Genomic DNA, 27,607 nt, shown 5'->3' on the forward strand with positions numbered 1-27,607 from the left:
TCTCTGTGACTAATGACCTGTCCCCTTGTGTCATGTCCCTTGTGTCATGTCCCTTGTGTCATGTCCCTTGTGTCATGTCCGTCTGAAGTACAGCTGGCAGCAGACCGCCAAGTACTGTTCTGTCAAATCCTGTGATGTTAGTATCTTTACACGGTGTCCTTTGCTTACGACTAACAGCATTTCGATTAACCTCAACCTAACCCAAACTCAACTACTAACGGTCACTTCCACCCTCTCCAATGACGGCAGCTTCACGACAGATACCCTCATCAGGATGGCAACAGCCGACAGCAGCAATGGCGAGATGGGAGAGTCTGGCGTAACCATAAGGCTGACTATGAAGTACAATCTACACACGACCCTTGCAGTACTCATCCTGTTTTACGGAGGTGAAATTTGGAACCTGTTTGCCGATACGGAGAGATGCAGTCAAGCATTCGAAAGCAAATGCCGGAGGGGTCTGGTCCAGATCTCGTACAGAGAGAATAAAACCAAGGAATTAGTAAGAAGCACGGTTGCCACACTCGTAGGACACCAGAAACTTCTACTTGCGACAGTCAAGTGAAGTAAGCTGATCTGGTCATGTGACCCGGCACGACACCTTGTCGAAGACTGTCCTTCAATGTACCCTGGAGGGTGGTCGACGCCGCGGTGGCCAGAGAAAGAACTGACTTACGAACATCAAAGACTGGACTGTCCTGTACAGGACCTTCTGACTGTCGCCCACAGTAGAAAGTGGCGGGTCTGTCACCTGCCGTGTCTACCATGTGATCCCCCAACGATGGTGCCGGTCAAGGTGACAAGAGACTGAATGAACATTATCTTATGAAGCACAGTTATATGCTAACGATCGTAGGTAAACGTAAACCTTTTCAAAAAGTACAAAAGAAGCCTATCCCCCTTAAAAAAATTAAAAACATTCAAAACGACAAGATGAGATTCGACTACATAAGCTCTGAGCCCCGGGACCCAAGCTTTTACCGATACACTGCGGCAACTTTACTAAAAGTACATCAATGTCAAAGTTAGGCTGTTTAATTATAGGATATCATCACCGTGCATTTTGATTGGATACTACAGACAGACTTGATGTAAGCACTATTTAGCGGTCCACCACCAGCTGTTTCTTTTTTGGTCTTGTTCGGGCACAGTTTGACAATGACGAGCAGATATTTCGCTGGCCACTCAGTGCACAGGAGCAGGCTGACCACCTGCACCTGCCAGTCAAATACTGGGAAGCAAATGGCAAAGGTGAGTAGACGACTGAACAGTGAACGCAATATTGGCAGATACACTCGTTTCAGAAGTCAACAAAAGAAATTGAAAATGATAATATTTGTATTAGTCGTCGCCAAGGAGATCAAAAGAGTCAGATACTTCAATAAAGAAACTGTATAAGAATGATGCCAGTCACTGACGTGTGAGCCATCAACCCACATGAAGGAGGCTTCCTCGGCCATCTGACCCCACCATCTGACCCCACCATCTGACCCCACCATCTGCTCGCTTGTCGAGTCCTCTCAATGCAGTTTATTCCTGAGTGCAGAAAGCCAACCACTTTAAGCCAACATTAAAAAGGTGCTGACATCATTGTAACGAATACATTGTGTGATTACCGAGGACATCCAGTCACACTGTTTACAGCTTCCAAAATATTCTCCTTCCTCTGTATTTCCTTCCTCATTGCTGTACAATACACACTCATGTAGAGAGCACGCGCGCGCACACACACACACAGACACACAGCCAACAGAGAAGGAAGAATGAGAAAACATCTAATATCAGCCTATAAAAGAAGTAAAACATGTCATTCTGTTTGTATTGTTTTCAATGTTCTCTAGTTCCCATTAGAAAGTGCGGTTTCATGTAGTGGCGGCCATTAACTTTACTTGAAACGTTGAATTTAATGCCAAGTTAATGACAGGTGAGTGTGGGTGTGGAGTGAGACAGATACAAACTAACGGTCAAGTTTCCCTCCTATTTGCCCATTAATGCCTATGACATGCTTCACTCACGAGTTATTCTCAGACAAAGTAGCAGTGGCTAGCCATTGAGTCAGACGCCATTTGTCTCACGTGACATACTCAGGCTGAAAGGACAAGAGGAGGACACAGTTCTATCCAATACTTGGGTAAATCTCAATACAAAATTTCCCCAAACCTAGGTAAATATCCATTTCGTTCTCGAGATCAACTATGAACCAAAGAGGTCAACAAACGTCATGCGTGTACATGGATACATTTACTAGTCACGCGGGCCAATCGTTAGTTAGGCATATCCGTGGACAAATGTGACGTCACGATTTGTAACCTCTTCCTTTGCATAATGAGATGGTGATGTTAGTCGGTGCGTATCTCGAGAACGAAAGGTGTGTTTACACCAGATTGTGAGGAACAATTCCTGCACTGCACTTCATCATTCGAAAATTTGCTTACAGTCAAGTAGTTCCTAATATTAACTCTTGCGTTTAGATTTACCTGAGCACAGCACTTGAACGACAGAATTACACGAATATATTCAAATATAAATACAGTAAAGGTATAAAGAAACCATTCAGTTAATGCGTTCTATTAACATTTGGAAAATGCAAAGTCAGACGCAACAAAAAGATACAAGTGGACATCAAGATGCATGCAGTAAGCTATAAATTGTTGGCACACCAGAAACAAAAGTAAAAGAACCAGTCAAGGGTGGCAGGTAGCAAATAGAGGTTTGTGTATAAGATAAACAAATGCATCATAAATATGTCATTGATCTTACAGGCGGTGGCAGCCAGTACATCCTGTCAAAAGCAGTCCAATGAACGCAATAAGTGATAATTACATTTCTACAAACAACACAACTGTTCACCTGCTGACACCAGCAAGCAGCGACTGTCGTACATGTCATGACAGTCAGAATTAAAGGTGAGCGAGTATGGCTGCAGATATCCTCCCACTGAGGTCCACTAAGAATTGTCATTCTTTTATTAATGCCGATGGTGTTGCTCTAGAAGTAGTTGCTGAGGAAGATTACATCGATGACGTAATGTTAGTTTTCTACTCAATTTTCAGGTTCAGTCCCTATCGGAGAGAAAGAGAGAGATTGCCGTGGAGGTAAGGAAGGACATCGTTGACTGAAAGGCAACAGAAGCAATGACTAGGGGAGAGGGGGACTCCACTAATGTGACCGACATCCTCGTCTCTCCTCTTCCCTTCCCCCAACCACACACCTCTCCGACATCTCCGCACCTCTGTGGCTACAGTGGCTTATATGTCTGCCTGCGTGTTTCCTTCTTTTAAGGTATAACTAGGTTTACATTTTACAAGATCTGCTGCTTTGGAGGACAGAAAACAAGGGTTTAACATGTCGAGGGCTGAGCCACTTGCTGCAAGAAAAATTCTGCTGAGGCAAATAGCGGAGTGCAGTGTTAAATGGGAGAAAAATCACAGGGACAATCACAAATCAGCACAGAAATCGTATTATCAGTTTTTACTTCTGCTCAAAAACTCTGATGACACAATACGCACAAAATTGCAAAAGATGTTTGCAGGGTTGCAGCTGTGGGCTTCTCAAAGACAAGAAGACAGTCACTGAGAGCTGATCCCGCCACCACGTAGTCACCATGTCAGGATTTCCATGTCAAATTATTTAACGCCGATGTTAGAAATGTCAAAATGTGCAAAAGCCTCGTTTCAAAATGCAACAGATCACTTAAAATAAGGTGACCAGACGTCCCGCTTTAGGCGGGACAGTCGCTTTGACCTACGTGTCCGCCTGCTCACGGGCTGGAAGCCCAATGTCCCGCTTTCTGGCTTTCTCGCAAGTATCAAATGTTTTCCCAGTTGTCTTGTAAAATCATTTTCGGCGTTCTTTTGACGGCCTGACGACCCGTAAAAAATTGATAGTGTTGGCTTTATAGTCTGTGAAATGACTGAGCTTTTCAGGATACAAAATTTTTAAAATAATGATTCAACTATCTGTATGGCTTGCTTGACTTTGCCGGTGGACTCGACGTTGGCGTTCTTACGTGAATGAAGCAGTGGAACTTTTTGTCACATGGAGTACAACTGTTCTCAGCCATTACTCTTCATTGTAGGAAACGGCTTCAGGCCTGTATACCCTGTAAAAAATAGATGATAGTTTTACACCATGGAGTCTAGTACAAGGGCTGCTGATATGGAGGTGCAGGACTTGTTTACCAAACAATGGATTTAAGTTTCCATTTTTAACCAGAGTTTATTTTTTAATTCGGCTTACACTTCGACTAGGAAGTCAACTTTAAAAAGAAATCCCGCCACTGGCTTTAAGAGGATCTTTGTTTACACGTGGCTAGTGTCTCAGTCTCTGACAGTGTCTGTGTACAGTGAACTATGAACTCTGAACGCTACATCCATCAACCTGTGGGTTTTTCCCCTGTAGTATTATCAGCCGCTAGATGGCGCACTAAATCTTTAGGGAAAGCACTCGTCAGTTGACGTCAGTGCGCATGTCACAGACCTGCTTGCTGTAGTTGAGAGATGGAGAGGTGGCGCGTGCTTGTGTAGGACTTTACAGACAGACTGTTCAGAATTACCGGTGACATTAATGATGATGCTTCTGTCCGTTACTGAAGACCGCGACTAACAGTAACGATGACTGGACCTGGTGCTACACCGGACAGCTACAAGAGATGACAGGCCTATTCACATTTGACACAGTTACATGTTTGAAATGTGTAAACAGACACAACGTGCAGGGTTCACATCTAGAACAGTCGACTGTGCACCACGTGGCTGCTGTGTCGCGACAGTTAGGACGTCAACTGATGTTGTAGTTGCTGAAAACACGGGTCCTCCCACTGCTGCAAAGCCCATTGCTGTCAGCCCACGTCCTCCCTCGGTCATCGAATCCCTACAGTTGCCATCTTGTCTCCCCCTCCCCCTTCCAAATCGTCTGCAACAACAACAACACTTTCTCTGAGGGACGTCATCGCCATCTCTGCGGCCTCTGTGGTCGGTGGGTGACGAGTGTCGTCTCACTCACCAAATCGCAGAGGTCAAAGGTCAACATCGCATCCTGTCAGTGCCAAGGCACTTTGCCGTCACCGCAGTTTTATATTTCACAAACCAGAAACAAGCTTCCTACCACCTCCGTTGCCTGTTTCACTGCTCACACCTGCTTTACAAAATGTCTGTGGAGACCTGATGTCCTCATGGCGGGTTGCGAGTCTTGTTCCTCGTCTTGTGTGGAAGCGCAGCTCACACGGAGGCGCCACACACCGGAAGCTGGTGCACGTCAGGGTCTGGTAGCAAAAGACGGACAAAAACACTCTTGCCGACAGCTCGTCTAGGACTGGACAGAACGACAACGATAACTACATCAACGAAGAATACAATTGCTTGCGGAGGCCAGCCTGGCCCGCCGCCTGAGGTACGGGTGGTGAAGGTGAGCGAGGGGCAGTCACTGCACTTCGCTGGCAACAAGCGACAGGTATGGCGGGAAGCGAACCGGACTGCCTGCAGCCACCTGCCCCGAGGTGCTGTGCGCGGCTGTCGCACTGAACACGTCGTACATGTCGCGATGCACCGCTCTGTCGGACGAATCTGCAAATCAATCAAAAGGTTTTAATGAGGTTTTTTTTTTTCATTTTCTTAAGGACATAAGATTTCAACATGCTTTCCTTTTCTCAATGATTTGCTGTTGAGAGTTATCTGTGGCTGATAGAATTCAATGTAGGTTCTTTGTGCTAACAGCATCGATATTTGCACCTGGTGCTGTACTAAACAGTCCAAGACATCTTGGACCTACTTAAATGTGACACACATGCTTGAAATGCAATATAATTATTATTATTAAGAAATTTTTACCTTGTTACAAAATAATTGAGCTTTTAGAAAGCATTTCCAATCAGGGGGAGCTATGCACGAATAACTACAAACGAACTGACAGTTAATCACACGACGAAGAAACACAATCACAATCAACAAAAGGTCGACAAGGGGACAATTAATCATGATCGACATGTGTAGTGGACAGAGATAAGTAAAGGAAGACTTCACATCAAAGATGTTTCTCAAATAATGCAACACGGGTGCAATACTGTTATACAACGGGTAAAATAAAAGCACAAATACAATATTAGTCCACCTCACTATAATACGAGCTGTTAGTCCTGTTCACAGATAATATGTACAAATCAAAACATCTCTCTCTCTCTCTTCCTCTCTCTCTCTCCTCTCTCTCTCTCTCACTCACACACTCACATGCGCACACAAACACAATCACATGTACGTACATACACATGCACACACAAAGACTAAGACCTAAACACGTGCGATCACATGTACGCACACACACACACACACACAAACACTAATACAATCACATGTACGTACACACGGAAGCTAGCAAGGTAGACAAGGTCAAGCTCGCACCTGAAGATTTCCGCTCGCGCTCGCAAGCAGACGTGACTTTCTCTCCATCTGTCTCCGACTCAGTCGCTTCTGAAAATACACATGAAATGTAAAACCATTTTATATGAAATCTTACATACAAAATAACCTGCAAAAATCTTATAAAAACCATGATGTCTAAATTATTATTAACTAAAACTAAACTTAACTGAACCCTGACTCATACCTATTTACTAATGTTTTGTTCACAGTCACAGTGCCCACTTTAATTGTTCTATCGCCATCATATAAATACAACAACATAAAAATCTAGGTGGAACTAAAGGTACAGAATGAAATGATAAAGCAAAACAATAAAAGTAACACAGAAATTGTCTGTTTTAAAGTTATTAGCATCCAAATAAAACAAAATATTCATTGAAAATTATTTCTGAAGTGATCGGACATTTGCATGAAAGCTTTGCGAAAAAAATCCTTAACAAATTTACATTCTTCAAAAAATTCGCTAAATTCTTTCTTTTTCATGTCCGCAAGATGCATTTCTCATTCTCTTTACGAATGATGGTCTTGTATGTTTTTGACCTCTTCACAACATCTCCTTACGATACAGTCTGTGCATTATATAAGTACGTGGAATAAGTACAGTCGTCTGTTGAAATGTTTCGGTCTAGCTTGCACCATATTCCGTCAGTAATAATCCAAACGTGTCGACATATCAATATTTTTGTGTTATTGTTCTATGACAGTCTAGCCGAAACATTATTAATCACTGACATCAGAAGCTGTCCGCAAGTTGTCCTTCCATCCCGGAAGTGACGTCACTCAGCTACCATCTTACTTTCTGACGTCTGGCACTGAAGTTTCTATTATTAAAATTGCTTAATGCGATTACTGTTAGCTAATTAGTCCACAATTACCTGTCAGATTGCGGGAGCACTCCGGGCTGGAGGAAGACTTGATCGCTAAGTCCATTCCTACTGAGGGACCTTGACCTACCCCACTCCGCCTCCACCCGTCACCGCCTCGATCTGCTCCTGTAGCCTCCTTCTGGCTTTCTTCTCCTTGCGTAGACGGCGTTGGAGTATCACTGCCAAGTATCATGATACTGCTTATCAGAATTTTAGTTTATTTCTCAGTATAATCAACCTCGTGTCTTAAAATAAAGCCATGGGTCCTAATACTACAGTTGCCATGTTCTGAGTAAGTAAAATATTGTCAACAGCACTATCCTACAGTCTTCACTAAGTGACAACATTCCTACCACATTCATAGAAATTCTACCCTGTTTACGACCACGCCCTACAGTACATGTATACCATAATAGTACATGTTATATGATTTTATTCTTACTTCGAGCTTTCTGTTCCTCCAGAAGTTGTTTCTCCAAAGACTGTCGCAGTTCTCTCTCTCGCAGCACCTCCAGCTTAAGTTCCGCTGTTAACAAAGAAATACATCATTGGAATACATCACACACCATACAGTCTGGGCAATAACACAGGAACACAGGCAATAACAGGGAACTAGTGTCACAGGGAACTAAAGTAGCAGGGAAATCGTAGAGGATATATATATATATAAATATCAGAAGTCGATTTAACTGTCAATCTGTCAAACTGTCTGATCGTGATCACCTGAGCTTAGTGACTTCAGTCACGTGATCACACAAACAAATCGTATGACTATGTTGAACTTTCCACTCGGCCGTAGATACAAACTGGAGACAGCAGAAGAATTCTTCTCGACCATCTTCGACACTGGGAGGAGCACCGACATGGCGCTCACCATTACTGTACATGGGGTGGCAGACTCACTAAGACGCCTGATGGTCCTTATCACTAGCAATCATGTTCTCCTCTTTCCACTCTAATCCTATATACGATAGTCAATACTCGCATCCCTGTCCTCCAGCCTCGGTGATAGCTCCAGCCTCCCCGCTACACACTGAGAGAAAAGCTTCGGTGGCTACAGGAGTGCCAGGACAGGTTCTCAGCCGCCATGGAGAGTGACACAAACAGGTTTTCGTCGGCCGTTGTCGGGAATTTTCTTATCACAAACCGTCACTCAGGGGTGGAACTCTCAACTACTTGTGCCACATCTCACGGGTAAAATTATTTGTGTACATCTCACAGATGAAACTAGTTGTGTTACAGCTCGGGTAAAACTGGTGAGGTCTCTTCAAGTCACGGCATAGAACGATTACAAGTTTTGTCAAAAAGCAAAAATGGTTTGGGGAACATTTTGTAGGATGTTACAAAACATTCACACACACAGTGCATGTGGTTGTCGTGTAGAAGTAAATCGCTGGACACACCTCTCAAGGCCTCTTCATGATACAGTAACTATGGCAAACAGAGAGAGAGAGGTGTGTGGCATAAAAATGACAATATCTTTCCCTTCAATGATAAATTACTTACAGATGGACAAGAAACTATGTCACAGAAATACAACACGGTGTAGACACGGCAGACTACTTGTAATCATGGCACCAGACTGCAAAATGTGTAAAATGTGATGTGAAAGCTGCAATGTGCAAGTATTATGTCTAGAATGTGATTGTAAGCTATGGTGTGCAAGTGTTATGTGTAAGATGTTCAGAAATATGCTCATGAGACTGCGATGTCAGCAAACACATTCTGGTCCGACACATCCACACGGGCCTAAGTCAGGGTAGGATGGCCAGACATACAGCGAGAACCTGTATAAATATGGCTACTCGTATTTTCATTGACATTGAGAAACGTCGACTCCAAGACAGTTTAGACACGATGAACCCCTCACCATCACGATCTAAGTCACGTGAGAGAGACCCACAAAGCCCAGCTACATCTCGCCGTCCCAGTGGATTAGGCTTTACGACAAGAGCGGTGATGTAGGGGCTGGAGCCGCCTGCACTGGGATGCTCGCTAGGCCCCGGATTAAAACTTCCATTTTGCAAGTCCATAACCTCTCGTAATCCACAGCCCGTGTAAATCTTCCACACTGACCTTTTCTGTGAACTCCTGGGCGTGTGGTGCTGTTGGGCACTGGTGCAGGGACAGGGTAAAACATTGTCTCCCTTGCCTGGCAGATTATGTCAGACTGCAGGGGAAACTACTCTCTTCTGTCACCGCCATCACCTTCGCTGGCCACAGAGGTCCGCGACTTCATTTGGCATTCATGGCGCGCAAAAAGCAAATCGCTATTTTCAATGTTTTTAATAATTCCAGTCACTAAATACTCCCCCTTCTTCTTGTTCATTTGCCTCCTTTTCTGTCTCCTTTCTTTCTTTTTTTATTTTCCTTTTCAGTCAATAGTGTATCTGACAGTAATATTCCAGCTGTTAAAAACATTTTTATTGAAATCTGTTTGCATGCAGAAAGGGTATGTATAGATTTTTTCTGGTTCGTTTGTTAGTATGCTTCCTTCTTAGAATAGGTGTGTGCTCGTGCTTGTGTTTTTTATGTTGGAACATAATATTATTGTATTGGATGATGCTGTTATGTTCCACTGGAGAAAGTAGTTACCCTTTCTCCATTGCCAAAAAAAATGGCTTTGAAGAATTTTATGTACTTTGATCTGCTGTTATTTGTGACACGAATAAAGCTATTCATCAAGTCTTTCTTTCTTTCCTTCTTTCTTTCTTTCTTACAACAAAGCACGTACTGATAGATCAGCACAGACCAGGGTAGTGGTGGTGGTGTGTGTGAGGGGAGATGGTCTTTGAAATTTTCAGTTTTCAGTCTCCTTTTATGGATTTTTTTTTAGTGATTGACTGGAAAGTAAAGGCGAGAAACTACGATGAAAGAAGGAAGAGGAAGAGGAAAAGTACGTGAAAGCAATTCCCATCTGCAAGTTTCTAAGAACTTCTGGAACTGTCTTGGAGTGTGAAATATCATTGTTTCCTAACACGTCATACGTCGCTGCTGGCTTTGCAGGCAAGATTTACGGTCGAATACATGGGCTGTCTTTAGCCGCTCAATGGTAAATTATCGCCCCTTTTCTCACATTTATTGCCCTTTAATTTATCTTTGAGATGAATCAGGTGGCGCCGCGGGCCTCCACTGCCTGGGGTCTGATATGGCGTGGATTTGAGGACGGAGAGCTGGTGGGGTTGAACTGTGAGGGAATGATGAGGGGCCTGGCGGGTCGGATGGCGGGCCGCTGATAGATTTCTTTGCTCCAATGCCTGCATTCATCCCTCAGCGAGCCGCTCTTGCGCTGTAGCGAGAATAAACGTAAATGACTGTTTCTCGCACCGGCCCATTATGACGTAGAATTATCTCAGCGGTTAATGGCCAATTTCTCTCATTTCTTCTCTCTGCAACTGTAAAATCTCCACCAGGCCGGACCAGGGAAAAAAAACGCAATAAAAGGTTCAAAATGGATGAGAGTTCGCTGACAGTTTTCCAATAATTTCAACAATGAAGAGGCTGGTGGCTGTAGCAGGCAAAGCATTAGAGCTATGAGAAGTGATTGAGTTTGGGGCCGGCACCGCACAAAGGCAGGCCACAGGAAATGATTTCTGCTGCTCCTCCTCCTTGAACGAGCCTCTACCACCAACACCTCCGTCCAGAACCCGCCCGAAGGAAATGGCGCTGGAAAACACTCAGATGGCGCTGTGGTCTTCAGTCAGGTTTCTCCCACTGTGTCCTTTTCCTGGTCACATGCGACCTGTTCCTTCATCCAGACACAGTCTGGCGGTCTTGCCAACAGCGCGAAAAACATGTGAGGTGAACTTCACCTTCTCTCGGTATTAGTCCAGCCGCTGGTGATGGTGATAGAGAGTTCTCGGGTAGCATCCATCATGGCCACTTGACTTCCTGCCATATTGTGGGCAGCGAGCATTTCTCATATATACACACACCAAATTACATATTTTGCCGGCAAAGGTGTAACCGCAACCTTGTAATCAGTCACTTGCTAATTGACCTAGGTTTAGTGTGGAGTGTTAGCGGCATGCTGAAACAAACATACAAACAAACAAACAAACAAACAAATATTTTGTCAAGTTTGTTCTATTCACCTTCCCTTGTCGTGTACATTTGTAGTTTGTTCCAGTCCTGTGAGCATTTGTTCCGATCATTGTATTTCACTTGTAAAGCTATTTCTCTTTCAATGTATGTAGTTTTATGTATTTTCAAGTTTGTTTACATTTCCAGTAGCAGGCGCTGCAGTTGCTGAATGTTGTGTTACAGATGAGATGACCCTCAGACCTCACAAGACTGCGAGACATGCTTGAGCCTGAGATGCCAGACAACCAGACACTTGATGTGTAGCTCAGTATTCTCTGCTCCAGAATGTTTGGACTACTGTGTAGCAATCGCCAGGTCTTTGCAGTCATGGTTAGATATTGATAATTTTTGGTATAATGATTGCAATCATCCCTTGTGACAATCATTGTTAGAAAATTTCAAATTGTGACGATAATGGTTCGAACTGTGAGCTTATCTACCCGTACCGGTTTGCATTATGGTCTGAAAAGGCATTATTCATACATGGGTAAGTTCATGGTTCACAGAATCGTGTTTCACATTCTTACCTGAGAGAGAGAAGGAAAGAAAGAAAAATAGATACGAAGAAAGAAAGAAAATAGCTGTCGGTTGGGACAGAAGCAAACCCTAGCATGCTGTTGCTTACAGCATCAGCAAAAAGAAGAGAGGTGAGAACTTTCTGTGAGACTGGTGGTGCAGTAAGACCGGGTGGCAGACAAGAAGAGTGCGGGCGCCTTCACTCTACTCTTACCGCCATGACACGACAATCAGGAGGGTGAGTGTCTTCGCCCCACAATTACCGACAATCCGACATGACAAACGCCCATCTCTGATGGAAAAATAATGGTAGCAAAATATGGTCTCCCCTAGAGCTGCTAGATGCTCTCTCTCTCTCTCTCGCTTCTCCTTCTCTCTCGTCCCCCTCTTCTCTCTGCCTAAGCTGCCATAAAATGTGATTGTCTGAGAGAAACTCTTCGCTTCGCTAGGTTTTCATCAAGCGGCGTCTGCCGACCAAATGCAACTTAAACACTGATTGTCTGTTGGTGCAAGGATAGACGGCGCAAATGGCCGCCTCTTACTCTGTCAGTAGGTCTACACTTCTCTTCATAATCCGTATTACTCAGATTTTTTCCCCCCTGCGCGTGCTCAGATAGCCAGTGAATTAAAAGGGATTTTTTTTATATATACAAGCACGTTGCTCTCATGCGTGGAGTGTGCGTGCAAACATTTTATTTACTGTTTGTGTGCATGCTTGCTTGCTGTATGTTCAGTCTGACAGTTTACTTTGATGATCAAGGAAATTTTGAGCAAGAAGACAAATGTATTTTAAAATAAAAATGCACACAGACACCTACTGACATGGGTCAAAGTTCTTTCTTTCATATAAACTTTACCTATAAACTTACGGCGCCTTTCTTTTCGCCATAATGTCTTCTGTAACCAGGGGAAGCTCTTTATAAAATGATGACTTTTTATTTTTATTTTATTTTATTTTATTTATTTATTTTTTTTTTTTTTTTTTTTTTTGGCTGTGAATACATCAGTATATTAGATTATTTTGTCCATCCATGGAGTCAGGTATCTATCATAGATATCTACATCGAACTACCTGTATTCGACTTATTTACAAGTGCTGGATTCCGTGTCTGTGCCCAACAGTAGGCTTTCCCTTAACCACAGACATTAACCTTAACCATCATTATTCTTTGCTCAACAGAAACAGGACAAAAAAATTACTCTGTATTTTCTACCCCACCCTACACACTCACCTTTCTGTCTGTCCCCCACTTTCTACTCCCTCCCCTACATTCACCTGAACTTCGTTGCTCAGATCTTGTCATGGGTAGCGCGGTCTTTGGAGTTCATCTCAACGAGGAAGATGATGAAATTAGAGAAAAGTACGCAACTGTTGTAAGAGCAGGGTCCAGGGGCGCGGGATGCGCTCAGAACAAAAGAGTCTTTCTTGCCCAGACGCACACCAAATAAATTGTCGGGGAAATTCGGAGTTTTCTCGCTTCCCTCGCTCCTCTTCCGAGTTCCGGTGGAAACCAACACTGCTCATGACGATTACTGCTTTGGGCTTCCAGGTGACTGAGCTCAGCCCAGATTGGCAGACGATCCACCCTGACGTGTCTTCCTTACCGCGTGCGCCGGCCAGGGGTCAGGGAGTGCAGATAAGTGCTCGCCGTCTTGCCCAGACCAATCACGCTCGCGAACCGGTCGGCGGCGATTAGGTGTGATGACCTTTCGTGACCTGACTCAACCTGACCTACACAAGTGCATATACTCTTCGGGAAAGGGAGAGAAGGGCTTTCGAGTCGAAAATTGTTTCGTATCACTTTGTACAACTTTTCTGTAGCGTTTATTTTGTAAAATTCATACAACCCCGCTTTCATAACTGCTGTCATTCGATACTTATCTCTAAAACTTCTAATAGCAACAGCATAAGCTGTAAAAAGAGGCAAAATAAAGGAATGTATTATTTGATTTCTGGTTTGACATCTCATATCTTCTAGCCTCACATTGAGGTCCAAAGTCTGAGAACCACAAGTCTACACGATAGTGACGGCGAAGAAATGAAAAGGGTTGGAGGAATCTGTACGAGATTATTATATTCGGTAACTTATATCCTTGCTTATGTTATAGGCTTTATAATAATATCAATAAATAATAATTTTGTTGCATAAAGATACAGATACAGAGTACTTCAATGTTTGGCTTGTAATGCTATTCTTTCAAAATGAAAGCTCAGACCAAAAAACAAAGAATTCTATCAGAACCGTCAGAAGGTCAGAAAAGTCAGTGAACCCCCCCTTCCTTTCACCTCCGCCGGTCAAAAAAGTAACCAAAAAAAAAAAAAAAAAGCTACAGCCAGTGGATGTCTGAATGGAAGGCAGCATGTTGTAGCGTGGAGACTACACACGACATGGGGCGGGGGCCTGGCGAGGCGGGGTGGGGCGGGCAGGTGAGACTGCACGTGCCTGACTCTCTCACAATATTATTGCGCGGCACGCAAACCATTGTTTCAAGAAACTCTGTGAATGCTGAGCACCCAAACCAGTTCATTTTCTCGTGAAATACTTTAGCATATTTTTTAACAAAATTCAGCACTGCTTCGTGAAGTAAATACAGTACTGTAGTAAAACCTCCCATTGTACCTTCCATAAGACACAATTTTAACAACACATTAAATTCGATTTAAACCTAATATTTTTACATTACACTAAGTCCAGCAAATCGTTGCTAATATCATCCACAGTGACTGTTGGATGACAGCGAGGGAGAGGAGATGGGCGCCGCCCTCATGTAAAGCTGACCCCTAGAACAGGGAGGTGTCTACAGGTAACACAGTGCACATCCACAGCCACGTGCCACAATTTATTGTGTATGAATTCCAACACTCACAAGACACAAAAGACGGAAACTTAAACAAAAAAGAAATTCGAAGACAAGGTGCGTTGTCTGCAGAGAAAGTATCGGGTCTCAGACAGACCATCTTTAAGATGAAATTCCCCAACTAAACACCGAGTAACAGGCAACAGATTGACTGACCTGAGACTGACGGAAGACACTTTCAGCGAGCAGGTCGAGGCCAGGGTTACTGTCGGAGACTCGCTCAGCATGGGTTTCATTCTAACGACCTGAAGATACGCATTTTGTTTATTTTGTTTTTCTACATTCCCCTGCATCCTAAAACTCTTTTTTCGGCTTCTGCTTTCTCCATTCGCCTCGCTAAGGAGTTGCTTCCCGCTGGGTTAGCTGGTCTGATGGCTTTCAAGGCAGGCCAGCTTGTGAAGTTTTTAGGCCTTGTCTTTTAATTTTAACGCCTATAAACTCAGCAAAGGCAAAGTAAGACACTCAAAACTATGTACGCAGAATGAATTGCTTTCTGATTTCTGCAGCTGCGCTTTATTACCGGCTAGAGTTACGCCAGGGGGAGACAAGCAGACTTTTTTCCCATGCTGAACTGTTGGGACAAAAGTTGCTTTTGCATGCACGGTTGTTGGACAAAGGTTGCCTCTACATGATCAGTTGTTGGATACAAGTCGCTTCTACATCCACAGTATCTAAATCTTGAAATAGCGCAGACCTATTATGAAGCCTTGGAGTGTTGTATAAAAATACCGCCGATGTTCGTGGTTTTCAGTATTTCAAAACAAATTGTGAGTTTTTGAGACTGCTAGATGTAATGTTGAGGCCACTCAGTAACTTTCAGACTCTGCTTTCAAGAAACCACAGGTGTGTTTTGTCAGCGACAGGTGAATTTTCTTAACAGATAACATAAAAAAAGTGAGGAAAATTCATAAAACTGATGATATCCTGTTGATTTCATGCGCTTGTCACTGAGGTCTGCAGCATGTGGAACTCGCAGACAGACTTGTATATCTTTTTGCAATATCCAACTGCGGGGTGTTTCCGAAGGCTAATTGCTGTGGAAGACATCGCAACCAACCGTACTGCATCTTTCATGTCTTCTATACGAACACTTTCCGTGTCCTCGCCACTTGTTACTGTCTGGAGTAAACAAAGAAGTCCTCAAACTATTTTCATAACTTTCTCTGTAGATTGCTAATAACCAAATATAAAACGTCTGTTGTGGTGTGATCTGATTGCCACGTTTAAAAAAGTCATTCTGCACGCAAATGTGAATGGCGTCTTCCCTGAGGTGTGGACGGCCATCCATAGAGAGGTTGGTCAGCTAGACCGGTAGGGGAGCTGGTGGGGTTGTCCTGAGTGAGAGACTATAGCAAGAGGTCCAATCCTGTAAACAATCTACAAGCAGAGAAAAATGGCGTGTGTCAGAGGTGAGAGGTCAACTGTCCTTTAGCAGACCGTCCCAGGGTCACGACACTGTGCAGCAGGAACACATCGCAGGCTCCTCCCCCTGAGCTGTGTGCACCTTCTTAGGAAATCGTTTATTTATTTATTTGTGAGAGGGAGAACAGGGGTAGAAAGTTGGGTTTGTTTGTTCCTCACGACGTTTTCTTAATAGTTGTGCAGCTGACATTATACAAGCCGGCAGCATTAAAACTAAACAAATTTTAAAATAATCTCTGGGGGATGTGAAATGTTGCGTGTAAGACAGGCAGAGCTCACATTGTCCTCAGCAGCCGCTTGCAGTGTGGAATGCATTAGCACCGCGTGTGTATACCGAAAGGTAAATACACTTGTCTCCTCGCTCATCGCGGTCGTCTGGAGGCCTGGTTATGGGGCCAGATCTGTGGTGGCTGTTGATGGGAGAGACCTGGCCACGAAGTGAATCAAACTAGTAGTTCTCGCTGTTTTTTTGGCCTCTTCATCAGTATTTATCAGCAACAAGTATTGTTTGTCTTGTCAGGAACACATTCTATTCATTCCTCTTGCTTTTCTCCCTCGTCCGACACTCGTTTGGTGAACGTGGGTATGGGGTGTATGGTAGAGGGTATTAGGGGAGCCGGTGTAATGATGGTCAGGATGAGAGGTTGTAGGAGAGTGGGGCGGAAAATGGCCTTAGCCTCGATCTGATTCCTAATGGCGGCCCCAAAGGCGTAGAGCCGGCGACAGACACAGACCACGCTCTCCTGACGGAAGGGAAACAGACCGTCGGGTGGCGACAGACTAGTTTGCAGTCTTCATGGAAATGTTGGGTGCTGTTGTCGGACTTACTTAATTCCACTTTGTTTGTACAGAACTTGCAAATAAACAGCAGAAACATCTTTTCCGCGACTGCTGAGTTTTGATTAGCAACTTTTCAAGTTAAAGCATTTATGTCAGTGGATTATATTTTCCTCGCTTTGGGGGAGAGTGGTTCAGCCAAAGCCGGGGCATACCAAAGCAGGGGAGGGAAGTGGGGCAGGGGCTAGCGGCCGCAAGTGAAGATGTCCCACAACTCTTTTGCCTTTATTTTCGTACTATTTTGATGTAATTAAGATGATTATAAAAATATTTCAATTATCTTGTGATTCTCGTTTGATATTTTTATAGCAGCTGCGTAGTTTTTTGTAGTAGTTATTTGCTTTTACTCCAGTCTGTATTGTCTTATACAAAATTTGCGAGCATTTTAGGTGATAGCGGCCAGGAACGAAGTTTATTTCAACGAAAACATTGGAGAAGCCACAAATGAGTTGTGATCGGAGTCAGTCATCTCTGCTCCACCTTCTTGCGATGACATCGCCCTGAGTCACGGATAATGTGGGTGAAAAGACAACGCCTTCGCACACATCACCATTTGAATTATGTGAAGTTTGCTGTTGATCTTGTTGTACAAGGAGGAAGCCTTCAGTCCTACCATCTATGTTAAATCATCAGTTGCCATCTTTGGCATTAACTACCATTGATTATGAAAGCTTTTATATTTTTCTCCGTGTTCTCATATGTGTCATTCGCATTTACTAAAGTTGAATTACAGCCATGTTTTCACTTATGTCATTGTCTCACACTGAGTTACTCTTGGAATATGGCCGGTGTGACTGGCATGCAGCAGAATACTGGTTTCTACAGTCGGTCTTCACCGTCATCACCGTCTGACAAGACAAGAAAGTCAAACTAAAGACAGACGGGATGGCGCTTTTTCAAAAAAAGGAAAAATCCTGTTCATTCTCCAGCAAAAGTGCTTACAATCGGCTCCACCCGCATCTAGAGTGCACCAGCAATCCACCCTGACGACAATTCTTACCCAGGATGCCTCTAAGAAAGCATAAGAAAGCACCAGCGGCTGTAGTGAGCTGCTGATTACGGGACAACAGAGAAATGGACCCTTTAGACAAGAGCTAATGGCGTAAGGACCGCGGCAAATGAAATTGTGGCTAATGCTGTGCGCCACTGAATGTACACGAGGGTTTTTAGCACTGCATCCTATCGCCCCGGCTTCCCGCCCTAATAGAGGGCAACTGAATGACCTCCCTTGGAATAAGGCTGTCTGAAGTCAGGCTTTCTCGCAGACTGAGACTGGAATCACGACTTAGCGAGGGACAGACTCCGGGAATGTTCCAACACTGGCCCTAATCTGCACATGTAACTACGTCTATTCTCTCCAGATGATGCATGTCTTGTGTACATTAAAATAACGGTAAGAAGATTTTAACCCAAAGAAAAAAAACTGACTATGTCGTCTCCGGTTTTTTTATATCTGACTTCCTCGCTTCTTATCCCAAGTCATCGTATTCAGATGAACGAATGTAAGCAAACATTTTTAAATGACCTACAGAGTGAATGGAAAGACACAAAAAATATTGCACCTCAGAATATTGCAGACATACAATGAAACTTATTCTTTTGAAAACTACTCTTGATCTAACGGGTCCTCATCAATATGGCTTGAACTACACTCAAAATGGAATATAAGTAGACCTTTTAAGTGATATAAAAATAAAAACAAAAATTATTAAAGGAGGAAACTGTAATTTTATCATCCAAATATTAACTAATGAAGTATTCAAAAAAAATTATGAAACGACGTTTTTAATTAGTTTTTTAATTGTTTCATGCATTTAGATGACTAATGATAAGAAACGTGTCAATTAAATTGTATTAAGATTTTGACATTTCAACGTGGTGAACTATGAACACATTGTATTAATAAAATATTTTAAAATATGACTGTAACTGGTTTATTACTGGCATTACAAACACAACCCTAAAAAGTACAAAACTATAAAGAAAAATTTAACACGTCCTAACCACCAGACGATTTCGACAGTAGCTAATCAACTGTCTGAAAGCAAAACAACTATTGTCACAAACAGACTAACACATCAGTGAAAATATTACTTTGCAACTTGAATTCCTAAACATTACAGCATTACACTGAGCGTTACCTTCTGTTGTGTCGACAATAAAGATGGGAACTAAGCAGGAGCAATAACATTAGAAGACATGACACAGGATTTTGTGTCCACTCAGAAAGTATACCCCCACTCACACACCCCTACACACACGCACACACACACGCTGCGGCTCGCCAGGATGAGACATTCCACGCACACAAACGCGAAGAATCACGGGAGGTTTTTCATGTGGCCGAACACATCTTGAAGAAATTAATTATGTTACTGCGACCTGCTCTCTGGATTTTTTTTTTCTCTAAGTAATTGCGAATTCAAAACTCAGGCGTGCACTCAGTCCATGCAGCAGGGCACATACTGATTAGAGACAATAAAGCAAAACCTTCACACAGAACAGGTCTACAACCATTCTCACGCCATTTTCTTTGGTCAGAGGCTGTCCCGGGGATGTCAAAACCCTCATCTAACATCCAACACCCATGGCTGAGTGAGACACATTCTGCCAGCCACGGGCATCAGCCTCAGGCGCCTGCGCGCGTTGAAAATCACGTGGCCACCATTTCATTGAACATGGCGGTCGCCGCCTCAACACACGGACTGAAATTGAATTCCCTCCCTTGTTTTGCTACTTTGCCTATTTGTGCGACAGAAATTACTTGGCAGCCCCAAAGACACTCTCTGGGCATTAAGTGAAATTAAATTCCACTCTTGATGTCTGTTTCCTAGGCTCGTAAATGCGTCTGCAGGGCGCGGGTTATTTTTGTCTAATTGGGAGGAGAGGCTCTTTCCATTTGTTGGAGACCAGTGGTGTCAACTCCGTTATGTCTCCGCCATCCGCCGTACACTTCCCGTCATCCCTCACAGATCACATCACTCGCAGCAACGGGCTTTTACTTCCAGACCTTTCCTTTTTTCCTCCACCCCTCATCTTTTAAAAACAGTATTCAATGCAGCTTCTTCCAGTTACAACTACCTATTGTTTCTTCCAAAAGACTTATAAAATTCTAGAAGAAGTTTCGCTTTATTTCTCTTCCAATAGCTGTTGTTACGGTTGTGGCATTAGAGACATATTTACTGATTCCTAAATTCACTTCATGGAATCACTAATTAAGGCTATATACAATTAAAGGTACATTTTTCTTGGTCTTTTTGCTTTCAAATGATCAATAATAAAAGTCCAATAGGATTGTTACAAAAGAGTGGAAGAACCACATCACTGAATGCAAGGATCTTATAGTTTATGGGTTGATTATCGTTAGTACAGCCATGTTTTCCACATTTTTGTATATATTTTATTCTGTTCTCCTCACACGTTGGTGTTCACCTGCTGTTTATAACAAATCAGAGTTCACAGATAATATCGAAGGATGTTTATTTGTGAAGTCTTTCGTGTATCAATCATTCCAACATATTGTCTCGGCCATCAAAAATATTAAAGTTTCTAATATCCCTTTCATATCTCAAGGTTTATTTCATTTTGTTTAGTTTTATTTATTTATTTCTATGCTATAGATTTCTAGACTCCTTGCTCTGTTTCTCGCAGGGAGTGAGATATAACTAACTATAATAACTGTAATAACTAAATGCACCAATTCATGTTCACGTGGGAATTTCGCCTTTCTCCATCTGTTGTTTGTTTGGACAAGAGATGATTCAGTAATGTTTTCATGTCTAGCAATAATTAATTATCCTAATACGGCATCACAACAACAGAGTGTCTAATTCCATGTATATTTTCTTGATAAATAAGTTTTACAAGTAATTTATAGTTTGCTTCTCGGTGTTGATCGAATGTGTGATTTCTGTTTAATTCAGAATACACGGTCTGTGAACCAGTAAAACTTAAAATCAGGGTATAAGCAACTGCTTGTGCTTCCATCCTAGTTCTCCCACCTCTCTCTCTCTCCGTACTTTTCATCTCTGCCTGCTTTCATTCTTTCATATTTTCCTTTTTATTTTTTCTTTCTTTCTCTCACTAGTGGTACGTGTGTCACATTTAGGAGATTTCGTGTTGTGGACTCGAGGTATCTGCAGAAGTCTGTGGATTCCTTTCTTTGAGTCTGAGGACACATAACTGAACGTCTGTTCGCCATAAACCAGTTAGTTAATTATCTCTCCTCAGTTTCCATCAGCGCAACCCATCGTTTCATCCGGGTTCTAATGGCTGTCAAGGCGGCCAACAACTGTCCTCGCACGTTGCGCCGTCCACTTAATAAGTTGATCGACTAGCGTTTGGCGCTCGGGCATTTTAATTTTACCTTCTTCCTAGTCGCCTTTTGCCAGTAATGAGCTCAAATATTCGCCATTTAAGGTCCGACAAGAAGGAGAGTGCTCGGGAAGGCAACAGGGTGTGGTCTAGGGAGGAGGGTGAGGCTAATTTTATGTTTTCTTGAAAGTAGATGAGGACAAAGTGAGATAGCAACAGATCAACATGCACAGTCAAAGACAGAAGCGAAGACAAAGAGAGGGATGGAAGCAAATCGAGAGACCAAAAAGCTTAGACAGTCCTGCACTAGAAAGACCCGGCGAAGAATTTCGTGAAAAGGAAAAGAAAATAAAAAGAAGTTTGCTCTCCTCAGGCTCTCAAAGGGACCGCTTTATATCTAATATATCTGTTATATCTCTCGGTACGTTGAACTCCAGTCCCAAATAACACCATGATTTTTTCAGCAACTGGAAAAATATGTTTTGCAACTGGAGGCAGAATGGAGCGATAGGGGAAAAAAGGCGAATTGTGTAGTGCGATTAGCCTTTTTTACATTTCTATTTCGCAAATTTTTGTTCGGATTATGCAAGAAATAAAGCTATAAAGGTGTGAGTTAAAAATATAAAACGAATCCGGCTTTCTTCATGCTACCCGCCAGCGACAGACACAAAGATATATTCTGGATCGGACTATGGGAAATAATTCCATGATAAAACATGTCAGACACTGACAGCGACGATCTACAAAACCAAATATCCTGATTAGCTAATGAGCTCATTAGAGTTGTCCTCTTACATTCATGTCAACACGCTTGTGTATGCATGTATATATGTGTGTGTGTGCGCATGTCTATGGGTAAGCGCGCTGGTATGCGTATGGGTATTGAGTAGGTGAGCGCGCGAGTGCGTTTGTGTGTTTGCATTTTGCAATAAGCCATTAATAAAATCAACAAACAATTGAAAGACTTTCTGTCTTCGCAAGTTTTTCTGAAGGACGACATTTAGGGACTCAAGCACCGACACATTGTTCGCGAACATAATAGTCAGCACAAGTTCTGCTGCTCACTGCTCACTACTCACTACTCACTGTAGAAACACCAATGTCAACGTGAGGTGAAGGGAGATAACGCAAAGCAGACCGAGAAAAGAGGGCAAGATGGCGGCGCCGGAGAAATACAAAGAAGTCGCTGACGTTCTCATCTGCCGAGAAGATTGTCTTTATTTTTCGCACTGATTTCGCCCCTTCCGCGCTGTCGCTCGCGAGTACAATAATTAAAGCAACTCTATAAGCCTTTTCGAATCTGTCCATTCCGCTGCTGCCCGCTTTCTCTCGAGTATGCACGTGCTTTTCCAGCGAACTCGCGCGCGGATTAATTCTCGCGGAGTTCTCCGGTTACCGCCAGACGCTTTTCCTCCTCCTGGCCCGACGAGCGCATAAAAGAGACATAACTAATGAACAAATTGCACTCGAGTTACCTGGTGTCTCTCTGCGGAGGGAGAGTTGTCGTCCCCTCAGTCTAGTGATTACTCCTTTATAGTGCGTTTGTTCTCGCCCCTTACAATCGGTTTGTTGATTAAGTTATCTCTCTTACTCGCTCTTCTCAACTAACGGGCCAGCGTCGGCTATTGTGCGACAGCGATTTGTTTTACTTTATTTTTGTTTGTTAGAAAGAATGAAGCTATGCGGGTTTAAGCAGGATTTGAAGTGCACCGGCGATAAAAGAGGGGAGATTATTCACTCGGACAACAACTTTGTCAAGTTTCTGACAAATTAAATTAAGACTTATATTGCAGTTGTGTTCGTACTGGTAGGCAAACACAAAGAAAGAAAGACCAAGCTCTGTACATTCGGGGTCATATACTGGGGGTCAGTAACATCTACAACATACAGGTGAATGCCGTATCCCTGTAAACTAAGAACAAAATTGCACTGCATGCCCATATCTCATCTCATCTCATCATACTTGTGAATCTGGACGGAAACCGTTTAGAAAGAGAGAAAAAAAAAATGCGTTAATAAGGAGTCTGACCTCTGTCCTGGCTGACTTGTGTGTCTCGGTGGCGGGCTGTGTCGGTGGCCACCTTGATGAGGCCCTGGATGTTGAGCAGCAGTGTCTCGATGGACGGCATACCTGAGCCATCACCGTTTAGCAGACCTGCTGACCCTGACACATGCTGACTGCTGACTGTGGGCTTGTCCATATCTGCGCTGCTGCCATATGCATCAGCCATATCCATGCTGTCTTCCAGCTCTGCAACAGAAAGGTTGTCTTTTGTTGGTTGGTTGGTTGGACGGTTCCTTGGCTTATTGGCTGAAAGAGAATGAGCGTAAACGTCCATTGCTTTAAGTGACACTAATCGGGAATCTATGTTTGAGTAGGTATGTCCTGCGTGCGTGCACCTGTGTATTTGTGAAGTCTTTTAAGTGTGTTTGCGTGCGTGTATGTTAGCTTACAAAAGACACTAGATGTTTGAAAACGGTACAGCTGTACTAATTTTTTTAAATTGTGTCAAATAGTCAAATAATGACAACCATCGTCTACTGTCCTCTTTCTGCTTCTGATGACATCAGTGGGAGGAAATGGGGAATTCTTGTGAGAAGTACAATGGCTCGGTTTGGACACATGCTAGACATTGTGAACCACTTATTCCCCCTTGCAAGCGCTAAACACTGGGATCTTTATGTAACACTTGATCCTGCTGTGCACAGGGCATTTTATTGTGATTTAGTTTCTCATTTTGACAGATCGCATCATCAGTTTTCTTTCTTTTTCTTTTTTTTTTTTTTTTTTTTTTTTTTGTCACTGAATCTTTGTTCGTCCCGCTGGATTGTTCTGCGAAGACCGAACACTCAACAACACAGTAAAAGACACACACAGCAAACAGCGACATCTTTGGACAAGAAGACAGCAGCTGTTTGAAGTGACAGCAGACACCGTGGAGGCTACAGTCACACTGATATTTATGGTGAAGGTGTTTGTGGCTGTGACACACTTTATGACGCCCACAAACTGCAGGGCTTTTGAGTGTCGAAACACTAGCGGAGATTGTCCCTCGCATATACGGCCCACAAAAGACACCTTTTGTGCATTGTTGACACAAAGCTGTCGGTGCAGTTGAGAGCGCTAAACTCTATTAAAAAACTCGGCTTCTACAAATAGGTCTCTAGCTTTATCTATCTCTCCCCTCTCCTTCTCCTTCCTTCTCATGATACCCCCTCCGTCTTTCTCCTATTCTATCTACATGTATTTGAGTGTGTATGTTAGTGTGTGTACGCGCAAATTTCTGTGTGTATGCTAGTTCAAAGACAATAATTATCTTAAATGTGTTGGGGGAGACAGGGTCGATGGGGGGAGAGAGGGTCGTCCTCGGACAAGATCTTGACAGGGATGTTCGTATTTTACACAGGTTCTGTCAGCTGCCTTGTCTGGACGTGTGGGGAAAAAATGTCTGCTTCTGATCCTCCGCAGTGGTTGATGAACACTGATGTGATAAAAGTGTTCAAGTCTCGCGACAAAGCCCGAAGATCGCGTTCACCGCGACTGTAACGCTATTTCATCTCGCGACAAGAACGCGCGGAGACCACTCGTGCACGTCCTGCCTGCGGGTTGCCGCTCTTGCTGTTTGGTTGTCTTTGCTGTTTTTGACATGCTGGCGGTGTAATGGGCGAAATGTACCCGGATGGAGCGAGAAGTGAGAACGGATAGAGAAGCAGGTACAGTCGGTGCACATGGAAAGCGCACCGCACTTTGTAATGCTCGCGTTTTGCACGTGCTTTCCCCATCATCCCCTGCTGCTATTTAAATTAAGACGCTCGCTTTTTTTTTTCTTGTGCTAGAAGTGAAGTAAGAGGTACCTGCATTTGTGCTCAACATTCTCTCTATCTCTTTGAACAAAAATCAACCGCTGGCAGGGAATTAAACACACTTAGGCCAAGAATCAAAGCTACAGAAAAGCTCAGCGCTCCCAAGCCAAATAGACGAAATTAGCAGCGGGGTATCTTTATGCGAAAATTGCTTTTCTGTTTGAGCACAGATGCAAATATTCAATGTGCGCGAGCCAGGAACGACCTTCTTCTCACGCGAGACATAAATGAACTCGGTTTCTTGCTTTTTTTTTTTTAAAGCAAGGAGAAGCGCCATCTAGCCTTTCCTGCGTTTGAAGTTGTCGTTACCCAGAGGCAAAGTGAGGGATAAAAGTGCTTTCGTGGACCATCTGCGGGTGTAGCTCATTTAGTCTATTGGTCGCTCCCAGCGGGCTCCTGGTTCTATGTACCAAAGTTATGACATAATCAGTTTTCCCTCAAACCCGCCCGCCCGACAGAGCCTAGGAGCTGGGCGGAGAAAGGAACCACAGTGTTGTAGACTGTGTGTGGAGTAGCAGGCGCGAGTTCCTCAGCCGCTGGATGTGGGGAGGAGCCAGCCAGCCAGCCACCCGACGTCCACTTGGCCTGGACTAACGTGGGCTGGGAGGGGACAGGGCCCCACCCACCTACCCTCAGCATATCTTCGCCTACTTACACTCAACGCCACTTTCTCGTTCCTGCTGGGCTTTTCCTCACTAGCACTTCGTACACAGCAACAGCTCACGTGACCTGCCCACAAGATGCCCCCCCACTTTTCCCCCCAGTGCAGCGAGGAGCAGGGTGGCGAACACGCGCTTATTAAATCGACTGGAATGATCTCCTAGCTTCAGCAGTTTGTCTTCAACTGTTTAGTTTCCTTAGCAACGCCCGAAACTGTCTTAACAGCTGACAACAAAAGCCCGTCTGGCTGTCTGATTTCTTGCTGACACCCTTGATCGGACGCGGATAATGATTGTCAGGAATCTACTTCTGTTCAAGATTGAATGGCTCAGAACCTCGACATATTTTGATGCATCTAGAGATAACTATCAAAGGATGGCTTAAATTTTAAATTATTGACAATCTTTTATAGTGTTTAATTATACTGATTGTTCCAATTCTCACTAGATGCAGAAATTTTCCATACTTTTGGGGGGGGGGTTAGTTCACGACTTGCAACTAAGAAAAACAAGTAAACAAAGCATGACAAAAACAAGTAGATAAATAAGCCGCTTTTTTTTTTGCGAAGAAATTTTAGTATTGCCCTGTGGAGAGGTTCCAGTGTTGTTATGTGGAGAGGTTCCAGTGTTGTTCTGTGGAGAGGTTCCAGTGCTGCCCTGTAGAAAGGTTTCAGTGCTGCCCTGTAGAGAGGTTCCAGAGTTGTGCTCTGTGGTCGAGTCGACAGGTCACCGAGGACAAGGAGGGGGGACGAACAGTACGCATGAGCAGCAGTGCTGACGGAAGCTTGAAACTCTCTCCCCGTTTCTTACAGCATCAAACGCAGTGACAAGTTTTCGTGCCGCTAGAGGCGCTCACCTCCGAAGACCCTGAGCTGTGCAACTCATTAAGCGCCGCCCTCACCCTCACCTCCCGAGACCGGATACCTCACGAGAACTAGTGTTCACCGTGCGTGCCCACACCCTGCACACTCGCCAAACTCACCGTCTCGGACTCGCTTCGGCTTCAAAGGCTCACAGAGACTGCAAATAGTGTTTGCAGACAAGACAATCAGAGCTCATTACAAAAGGCAACAAGATGAAATCACGGAAACACGCCGGGGGTGCTCTCCCGCCTGCTTTGAGGTTGCGTGCAGCTCACGTATAAACAGATGGCGCTCCCCGCCATTCGGTGCGAGACAGAAGTGAACCCAGTTGACTTGCGGGTAATATGCACTGCCTACATTTGGCCTGTTACAGTCATCACTCTTTCTGATTGGAATTAAATCCTCAGTTCGCGCCGGCCGCTAGCAGCAACTTCCGCCCCAGCAAGCAGCGCCATCTTTCGTTACGGTGCTCACCTTCGCTTCCAGTCTGCAGCCCCGTGTTGTTGGCTTTTACCATGGCACCCGACATGCTCGTGTAATGTTGCTATGTTGGTGCAGTAAACATAACCTCGGCAGGACTATCTCTTCCCAGCTCCTGCCTGCTCTTGTCGTCGCAAGATTTTTGAGCTTCTTGTTATCTTTCTTGACTGATTGTTTGACCGGGCAGCATTCAAACATGGACTGGTGCCAGCTGTGCCGAGAGAACAACAGTAGGAAGCGAGGACGTTCGGTTCCTCTCTCAGTCTCTTTCACTCCGTCGGGCATGAGAATGTGCTGACATGCCAGTCCTCTCCCCCCTCCCCAGTATTTAGCCTTCCAACTGCTTGCCGCTCTGACGATAAGAACATCACGTGCAGAGCTCGCACCTCAGCCATGCGTGACTTGCACCGACATGACCTTCCCCTCCT

The 27,607-nt window shown here is 43.9% G+C and overlaps 1 protein-coding gene across 2 annotated transcripts in view; it reads right to left on the bottom strand.

The window, feature by feature from the left end:
* Positions 1-4,004: 4,004 nt before the first annotated feature.
* LOC112559099 (dachshund homolog 1-like) overlaps positions 4,005-27,607 on the bottom strand; it is a 90,899-nt gene continuing 67,296 nt past the window's right edge. The window contains exons 6-10 of one of the 2 annotated variants that reach the window (XM_025230024.1): positions 23,343-23,564; positions 7,725-7,808; positions 7,292-7,461; positions 6,396-6,464; positions 4,005-5,564 (exon numbers count right to left, since the gene is read on the bottom strand). In XM_025230024.1, the coding sequence (XP_025085809.1) occupies positions 7,367-7,461; positions 7,725-7,808; positions 23,343-23,564 (401 nt within the window). In that variant the 3' untranslated portion in view covers positions 4,005-5,564; positions 6,396-6,464; positions 7,292-7,366. Of the gene's footprint in view, positions 5,565-6,356; positions 6,465-7,291; positions 7,462-7,724; positions 7,809-23,342; positions 23,565-27,607 lie in introns of both variants that reach the window. The other variant, XM_025230026.1, reaches the window with a different exon arrangement.

Source organism: Pomacea canaliculata, linkage group LG3 (assembly GCF_003073045.1).
Source record: "Pomacea canaliculata isolate SZHN2017 linkage group LG3, ASM307304v1, whole genome shotgun sequence".
Lineage (NCBI taxonomy): Eukaryota > Metazoa > Mollusca > Gastropoda > Architaenioglossa > Ampullariidae > Pomacea > Pomacea canaliculata.